The sequence below is a fragment of the Chiloscyllium punctatum genome, chromosome 36 (assembly GCF_047496795.1).
Source record: "Chiloscyllium punctatum isolate Juve2018m chromosome 36, sChiPun1.3, whole genome shotgun sequence".
Lineage (NCBI taxonomy): Eukaryota > Metazoa > Chordata > Chondrichthyes > Orectolobiformes > Hemiscylliidae > Chiloscyllium > Chiloscyllium punctatum.
This window is the reverse complement of record NC_092774.1, coordinates 37,077,864-37,086,997: the sequence shown is the minus strand read 5'-3', so window position 1 is coordinate 37,086,997 and position 9,134 is coordinate 37,077,864. Positions and strand designations below refer to the sequence as shown.

The 9,134-nt window shown below is 44.2% G+C and overlaps 1 protein-coding gene across 5 annotated transcripts in view; it reads right to left on the bottom strand.

Annotated features, from left to right (window-relative positions):
• Window positions 1-8,408, bottom strand: part of LOC140460402 (uncharacterized) — a 30,634-nt gene extending 22,226 nt beyond the window's left edge. For 3 of the 5 annotated variants that reach the window (XM_072554945.1, XM_072554943.1, XM_072554944.1), the window contains exons 1-2: window positions 8,187-8,408; window positions 5,308-5,502 (exon numbers count right to left, since the gene is read on the bottom strand). In XM_072554945.1, the coding sequence (XP_072411046.1) occupies window positions 5,308-5,502; window positions 8,187-8,385 (394 nt within the window). In that variant the 5' untranslated portion in view covers window positions 8,386-8,408. The remainder of the gene's footprint in view (window positions 1-5,307; window positions 5,503-8,186) is intronic. The other 2 variants (XR_011954066.1, XM_072554946.1) reach the window with 2 other exon arrangements.
• Window positions 8,409-9,134: the final 726 nt, after the last annotated feature.

Here is a 9,134-nt window from a genome sequence, read left to right as displayed (position 1 = left end):
CGCAACATGTCCTCTCAACTCCTGTACTCAATACTCTGACCAATAAAGGAAAGCATACCAAATGCCTTCTCCACTATCCCATCTACCTGCAACTCCATTTTCAAGGAGTTATGAACCTGCACTCCAAGGTCTCTTTGTTCAGCAACACTCCCGAGGACCTTACCAATAAGTGCATAAGTCCTGCTAAGATTGGCTTTCCCAAAATGCAGCACCTCGCATTTATCGGAATTAAACTCCATCTGCCACTTCTCAGCCCATTGGCCCATCTGGTCAAGATCCTGTTGTAATCTGAGGTTAACTCTCTGAGGTCCACTACCCCTCCAATCTTGGTGTCATCTGCAAACTTACTAACTGTACCTCTTATGCTCACATCAAAATCATTTTGGTAGATGACAAAAAGTAGAGGGCCCAGCACCAAACCTTGTGGCATTCCACTGGTCACAGCCTCCAGTCTGGAACACAACCCTCCACCACCACTCTCTGTCTTCTACCTTTGAGCCAGTTCTGTATCCAAGTGGCTAGTTCTCCCTGTATTCCGTGAGATCTAACCTTGCTAATCAATCTCCCATGGGGAACCTTGTCGAACGCCTTACTGAAGTCCATATAGATCACATCTACTGCTCTGCCCTCATCAATCCTCTGTTACTTCTTCAAAAAACGCAATCATTTGTGACAAAGAAGGAGGGAAATATTTTGGAAGGTTGTGCAGCTTCGGAATACTTTGCGACAGAAGATAGTGAAGCCAGGACCATTGAATATTTCTACGGCAGAAGTAGAGTAATTCCTTTGCCTAAGAAGAATCTAAGGATATCGGGATGGATGCGAATGTGCAATGTATAACACAAAGTAATCAGCCTTTATCTTCTTGGGAGTGGAGCAGCTTCATGAGCCGAATGGCTTACTTCAGCTCCTAATTTGGACATTCATATATTCTGCTAGCTATAATGACCTGAGTTTGACTAGCATATATTTCCAATAAGCCCATGTTGGGTCTGTTCTATCATTAATTTTTAACTGTCCTCTTGTTGTACCTTTTATTATAGATTCCCTGTGCTCTCTTCCTTCTTTCTAAAACAGTGGGATGACATGTGCCACTTTCCAATTACCACTTTCCAGTGAACTAGCGTTAACCACCAAGCCCAGGGAATTTAGATACTTTAAATCCTATTCAATTCTCTGATGCATTTTTGTTTCATACATATTAATATCCTTCAGTTCTTCATTTATACTAGCCCTGACATTTGCCATAATTTCTGGGAGCTATTAGTATTTTCCGCTGAATGACATTTCCATCACTGAACCTCTTACCAGCAACATCCTGTGATTTAAACCTGTGACCTCCTGATTCAGAGAGAAGGCTGATCCCTACTAGCAGCTGGTTTGGGTGTATGACTGTCAGCAACACTGTGGCAGTTTGGGAAATCCATTCTTGTTGGGCCAATAAATACTCAATTCACGCTGCTCAGCATCAAAGGAGTTGACAGTGTCATGACAGTGTCAGTATCAAAGGAGCTGACAGTCAGTAATTTGATTTATCTGAAACAGGTGAGATGTTTCCTGCCTCTGTGCCAAAAGCAAAGATCATGTCCAAAGAATCTGTCCCTAGTGGAGGTTTACTCCCAACAATTGGAGTCCAAGACCTTTGTCCTTGGTTACTGATAGTTTATTGCTCGAGAGGTTGGATCAAGGGGACACCTATCCAGTTCTTGGTCAACTATCAACTATCCAGGGGCAGAGGGGTATCAACTTGTGCAGAAAGGAGCAGGAAGAAGCTAAACAGCATTCATGGGTTAAACGAATGAGTGGAAAAAATGTTTAATGTCACCCAATACGACAAAATCAGAACCATTTACTTTTCACCCAAGAAAGACTGATTGGAGAACTGCTAAATTATTAGAAACTAAGCACTATAAAAGGGAAAAAAAAGACTTTGGAGACCAAGTACACAAATCATCAAAAGTAGCAGACAGGTACAAAAATCAATTGAAAAATACAAATAGAGGCCTCTATTACAAAGGAGATGAAATACATGGGGTTGAAAGTTATGTTTCAGTTCCAAGCATCATAGAATTCTAACATCACAGACAGACACCATTGGCCTGTCATGTCTGATAACTGAATTCTGGTGGAATTTCCTCGCTTTCAAATTTATGGTGTTAAATTCTAATACCACCTCTGCACACTTCTGGACACCTCGAGTTTACAGAATCACACCACATTCCTCTCTACCTCCTCCAGGAATAACTATTTCTCCCGAAATACTGCCAGTTCCTCAGATTACTTGGTACACGGAATACAATCCGCATGTCAGGAAATCTCTGGTGCTGCCCCGACACCAACAGTCACCCTTGGAACTGAAGAAAATGCAGAAATCTAAGGTGCAGAGACTTGGGTGTTCTAGTCCAGGATTCTCTCAAGGTAAACTTACAGGTTGAGACAGTAGTTCGGAAGGCAAATGCAATTATGACATTTAATTTGACAGGACTTGAATGTAAAAGTAGGGATGTAGTTGAGGCTTTGTAACACTCTGGTCAGGCCATATTTGGATTATTGTGCGCAGTTTTGGGCCCAAATTTCAGGAAGGATGTACTGGCCTAGGCGTGTGTTCAGAGGAGGTTCACAAGAATGGTCCCAGGAATGAACATCAGAACAAATAAGGAATGTTTGAGGACTCTGGGTCTAGAGTTAATGGAATTTCGAACGATGACGGGGGATCTAATTGAAACCGACAGAATTCTGAACAGACTGGATGTTGGGAAGATGTTTCCTTTGGTAGGAAAGGCTAGGAGCCGAGGGCACAGCCTTAGACCAAAGGGAAGACCCTTTAGAATGGAGGTAAAGAGAAACTTCTTCAGCTAGAGTGGTGAATATATGGAATTCACTGCCACCGAAGACTGTGGAGGCCAGGTCATTGAGTACATTTAAGCTGTGAATGATAGTCTCTTGAGTATGAAAGGGATCAAGGGTTACTGGAAGAATGGGGTTAAGAAACTTATCAGCCATGAGTGAATCGCAGAGCAGTCACAATGGGCTGAATGGCCTAATTTCAGCTCCTATGGTCTTATGATACACTGATGTGTGGAGGGGTGAGGAACGCGGGGAAAGAGATGAAGAGAGGAATACAATTAAGGGGAAGCTGGATACAGATGAGGGAGAAAGGAAGAGAAGGAAATACAAGTAGTGTACATTAAATTACAGAACGCATAGGAGATCTGGCATACAGAGGGATCTGGGCATATAGATCCCTGAAAGTGGCAAAGCAGGCAGGCACATGGTCAAGAAGGCATACAGCACGCTTGCCTAGAGTGTAAGAGTTAGCGAGTTAAGTTACAGCTATTTATTCCGGCCACATTTATAACATTGTGTGCAGTTCTGGCCAGCATGCTACCGGAAGGACGTGGATGCTCTGGGAGGGGGTGCAGGGAAGGTTCACTGGGACGTTGCCTCTCATGAAAGCAAAAATCCTCTTTGGATTTCTTTTGATTAGCGAAAACAGGTACTAATGTGGGTCTTTTGTAAAAGCAAAGTGGCATAAAGCAAACGTGCGATAAGTGGGGGATACCAGTTTGCTGATGAGGGATGGGAAGGGGCAAAGAAGAGGGGTGGGTGGAGGCTCAGGCAGAGCGAAAACACTGACAGAGGCCAATTAAGCCGACCAGCCTAGCCCTGTGCTGGAGACTCAATGGGACAGAGACACATGTATCTATTTCAGACCTACCTGCAGGGGTAGGACAAACATTACGCTCCATCCAGGGATAAAATGTCCTCCATCTGCTCCTGCAGATCAATTCCGTAGGGAAGGTGCTGTCAGACAGCACTGGAAGTAAAGTGGGTGCGAGAGCAGCAAGTCCGACAGAAAGGATCCTCTTGCCCCTCCCACTTCACCCAATAAACAGGGTTCAAGGTGCGACTCAGCGGCAGTAACAGCAGAATATACTGGCACTAAACTATGTCCAGCAGAGATTCACACGATTGATCCCTGGAATGGTACGCCTAACATACGATGAATGGCTGATGATCCTGGGATTGTATTCATTAGCGTTCGGAAGGTTGAGGAGAGATCTAATAGAAACTTACAAGATTATGCTTGGCTTAGAAAGGGTGGATACTGGGAAGTTGTTTCCATTAGGCGGAGGAGACTAGGATCCAGGGACACAGCCTGATAATTAGAGGGGGTCAATTTAGAACAGAAATGAGGAGATATTTCTTCAGCCAGAGAATGTGTGCCTGTGGAATTCATTGCCAGGGAGCGCAGTGGAGGCCAGGACGTTAAATGTCTTCAAGGCAGAGATTGATAAATTCTTAATTAAGGAATTAAGGGCTACGGGGAGAGTGTGGGTAAGTGGAGCTGAAATGTCCATCAGCCATGATTAAATGACAGAATGGACTCAATGGGCTGAATGGCCTTACTTCCACTTCTGTGTCTTATGGTCTTAATTCATTGATGTTGACTAGATATTCTAAATTAATCTAGTCCCAAATGCCAGCACATGGCCCATACCCCTCTAAACCCTTCCTATTCAGAAACCATCCAGATGCCATTCACATACTGTAATTGTACCAGCCTCCACCATTTCCTCTGGCAGCTCATTCTTTACGCTCACTACCCTCTGAGTTAAAAAGTTGCCCTTAGGTTTCTTTTAAATCTTTGCTCATCCTCCTCACCCTAAAGCTATTACACTTTAGTTCTGGACACCCCCAAACCCAGGGGACAATATCTTGTCTATTTACCCAATCCATGCCTTTCATGATTTTATAAATGTATACAAAGGCCTTTGCCACACTCGGGAAAACAGCCCAAAACAATTCAGCTCAAACCCTCCAACACTGGCAGCATCCTTGTAAATCTTTTCTGAACCCTTTCAAGTTTCACAATGTCCTTTTGATAGAAGCGAGAGCAAAAGTGGCCTAACCAATGTCCTGTACAGCCACAACATAACCTCCCAACTCCAATACTCAGAGGATTGGGAAAGTTGTATTTTGTGGGTTTTGAAAACTGGGAAAGAATGGAAGTATAACCTGAACTTTTGAGGGTCAGTTTGGAAGCATCAACACTTCGGGGGGTGGGGTGCAGAAAGATGAGGGAACGAAACCAAATGTGCCACAGCCAACACGGAGCAAGAACAGAGGATGGAAAACTGTTGCAGCCAGCTTGAATCTGCAATGTGGATCATTGCACGTGCTGTACTTGAACCTGATGCATTTATTTGGGGGAATCAGATGCATTTTAAAAATAAAAATAAAGTATCTCCCCCTCCCCAATTGCTATCATCCGTCCCTCCTCACCCGGGTAATTAAGACACATACCTGAGTTGGCAGAGTAGATTCCCTCCTTGAATTCACTCCAGTTGCTACAAGTGAACAGATTACCCCCTCCCTCTCTCCCTCCCAGGATGAGGAGTTGCCCAGAGGAGGGTGTTTCACATTGAAACTGATACGGCCACTTCTGCGTTGTGATGTCAAAAATGGGGCAGGGAGCGGGGACAAGCCGACAGGAGAACTCTGCAGCAGATGGAAGGAGAGCAGTTTGCAAAAATCCCTTCCCTTCAAAGAATCCTCACAGTGTGGAAGCAGGCCACTCGGCCCAACAAGTCCAAACTAACGTTCTGAATGGTAATTCACCCATATCCCTCCCCTTATTGCCCTACATTTATCCCAGAGTAATACACCGAACTTTCACATCCCTGGACACTATGGAGGGAATTTAGCATGGCCAATCCACCCTTGAAGATCTGGATCCCAGGCGGGACCCCTCCGTCTCGAGATCGGTCAAAGAATGAATCGAATGCGGACTGTACAAAGCAAAGTTATCAGTTTAATAAAGCAAGGCAGTCTGATGCAATTCTGTCCAGCAACACAGAAGTTAAAGCTTCTGAGCTCCGTGGCGAAATTGCAGAATTACTTTCGAAAATTACACATCATTTACATGTTTTTTAAGAGACAGCACAGCCTTAAAAGACCAATCAAATGTAATAAGGTGACATGATTGACAGCAGGTTAGTCCAATATTTCCTAGGAAACAGATTGTTTTACTCTCAAAATCATCCCGTGCTTGCTAGTTCAAGGTTAGTTCGAATACCAAATTCATATGATTCATATTATTAAACCCTATTGTTTTCTTTTCCCCAAAGCTAACCAACTCAGCAAAGCAGCAATTCAAGTTCACAGGATCAAATCATAACCTGAAGCCATTTTGATATGTTATTTTAAATTGAAATGCCATTTTGTGGTTAATAAAAACCTACATACACCTGTTGCTCCTAACAACAGCCTAAATTCAAATTTTAAATCCTCATCTCCCCCTGGGTTCATCTCCATCATTGCAAGTTCATCAGACGAGCCCCTTGCAAGGCGGGGGGTGATAAAGATCGAACTTCCCCTGGTGTGTGGACTTGCCATTGCCAGCATTGTCCTCGTCTGCTGAGGGACTGAACATTACCAAGAATGACTATTGCAGTGGTCAGAGATTGAACAGTTCATTTACAGAACAAGTCTAAATGGTCTTTACCCTGGAAAGGTGTTGTGTGCCAGTTTGATACCAGTTGTGTTATGAGCTACCCTGGTAAGCCTTGCCCCATAGGTCACACCGCAAAAGAGAACATAGGGAAATGTTATCTTTCGATTACAATTTGTTTCTTCAAAGTCACAACAGAATATTTGGCAGGGATGAAGTGGTCTGTTATGTGCTGACTTCAGCAAAAGACTCTTTGACCCCCTACTGGCACCAATGTCTTCCCAGTTATGGGATGGGTGGAACTGTTCTGGGACAATAACTGCATCTCTTACCGAAAGATCCATCTATTGAACAGCCTCAAGGAATTCACAAGACAGGCATGCCTCTTATTGGCAAGGTCCCTCCCTTACCTACACTAAACCTGGTTATTATTTTGAATAAAGTAAGTACTCCTCGTGCTGTAACAGTAGGAACATAGTCTCCCCTGAGTTTTGTATAGAATGGAAGAATCCAAATACAAAACAGTAATATCACTCTTTGGGATATGCAGCTCTCAGTGACTTTTTTCTGTAGGAGGATTTTCAGGAGTTATTAGCTTTCAAAACCGTACTTATATCGTTTGTGGTCTCAACCTTTTGGGTAATGAGACAACTGCTGCTTGATTGAGATCAGGATTTAAAATTTGAATTTAGGCTGTTGTTAGGAGCAACAGGTGTATGTAGGTTTTTATTAACCACAAAATGGCATTTCAATTTTAAATAATATTTTAAAATAAATATAACAAAATGGCTTCAGGTTATGATTTGACATTGAACTTGAATTGCTGCTTTGCTGAGTTGGTTAGATTTAGAAATAAAAGAGAACAATGGAGTTTGCATAATATGAATCATAAGTAATTTGGTATTCGAACTAACCTTGAACTAACAAGCATGGGATGGTTTTGCGCGTAAAACAATCTGTTTCCCAGGAAATATTGGACTAACCTGCTGACTAATCATGTCACCTTATTACATTTTATTGGTCTTTTCTTGTAATTCAGGCTGTGCTGTCGCAAAAATAAATAATGCGTAATTTTCAAATGTAATTGTGTAATTTTGCCACGGAACACAGAAGCTTTTAACCTGTGTTGCTGGACAAATCTGTGCAGGGCTGCCTTATGTCATTAAGCTGATAACCTTGCTTTAAATAGACCGTTCTCCTGGTGATTCTTTTGACCGATCTCTGATCGAGAAAGCCGATTGAGGGGGTCCAGACCTTCACCCTAACCTGCAGAACCCCGAACACTATGGATAAACTTACCTCGGCCAATCCACTCTAACCTGCACATCTCTGGAAACTGGGGGGTAAATTAGCATGGTCAGCATACACTAACAAGAACATCCTTGGGCATTATCAGTAATTTAGCATGGCTGAACCCCCTCTAACCTGCACATCGCTGGACAGTCGGGGGAATTAAACTCGGCAAAGGCCGAGGTTACCACGAGGTTGGAATTCTCTCCCACAAATGACAGTTGATGGTGCCCTCACCAAGATGGCTGCCCGCGCTCCCCGCCCCAAGACAACATGCGCCTGACCCTCACAAAGATGGCGACCGGTTGCCCGGGCAACCCGAGAGCGCCCTCGCCGGTGAAGTAAACACTGGGCCTGTGGGGCTTCTATTGGAGGCCTCAGTCCTCCCCCTAGGAGTTTATAAACTCCCCAGTCTCCCTCCTCCCGCGGTTTCCAATCCTACCCTGTCTCACTGTCTCCTCTCCCCGGGGGCAGGAGCCAGGTCTTGGCGCTCGGGCCTGGCGACCTCCCCGGGATGTTTCTGAAACCTGGTCCTGTTCTGAAGGAGGATCACCGGGACCCGAAATGATTTCTCTCGGCACGAGCTGCCGGACCTGCTCAGCTTTTCCAGCGGTTCTTATAACTTCAGCCACCGGCACCATTCTGCTCCCACACTCAGTAACACTGCCTCAGTCCCGCTGCAGGACCTGCACTGCACATGCACCAGCTCACAAGGGGCGGGGCCCAGGTATGTGACGTCTCCTGGGTTGAGGGGGCGTGGTTGGGGAGGACACCAAACAATCGGTGACAATGGGGGCGGGGCGATCGTTTTGCCGGCCCCCAGCCTCCAGAAAGGGGCTATTTCAAAAAGTTTCAACGTAGTGTTTTTTTTAACTTTTCAGCCTGTTGTGAAATGTTATTCTGGACCTCTGGAAGGGTCAAACATTAGGAAAGTTTCAAACATAAACAAAGGGACAGTAAAAAATATAAATAAAAATAGGCAAGTTAACTTACAAAAGAGACCTCCACTAAATATTAAAAAGGACAGCAAAAGCTTCTGTTGGTATGCTCATGGGAACAGAGTCGCTAAGCTCAGTGTGGTACCTTGGAAGATGAAAACTGTGAGTTAATGGGGGAACATTGAACATTGAACATTCATGGGGGCAGAGATAATCTCAGTTTTTATGTTGGCCGACAACAGAACTATTCCTCTTAGAATTGGCAAGTCAGAGGCTATAGAAAGGGTAGAACTTAAACAATCAACGTTGAGAGGGTAAAGGTCCACAGGAAACTATTTGGATTGAGGACAGACAAGTCCACTGGTGCTGATGGCCTACATCCTGGGTCCTGAAGGAAGTGGCAGTGGAGATAGTGAACTCATTAGTTACAATATTCCAAAAATCTCTTAACA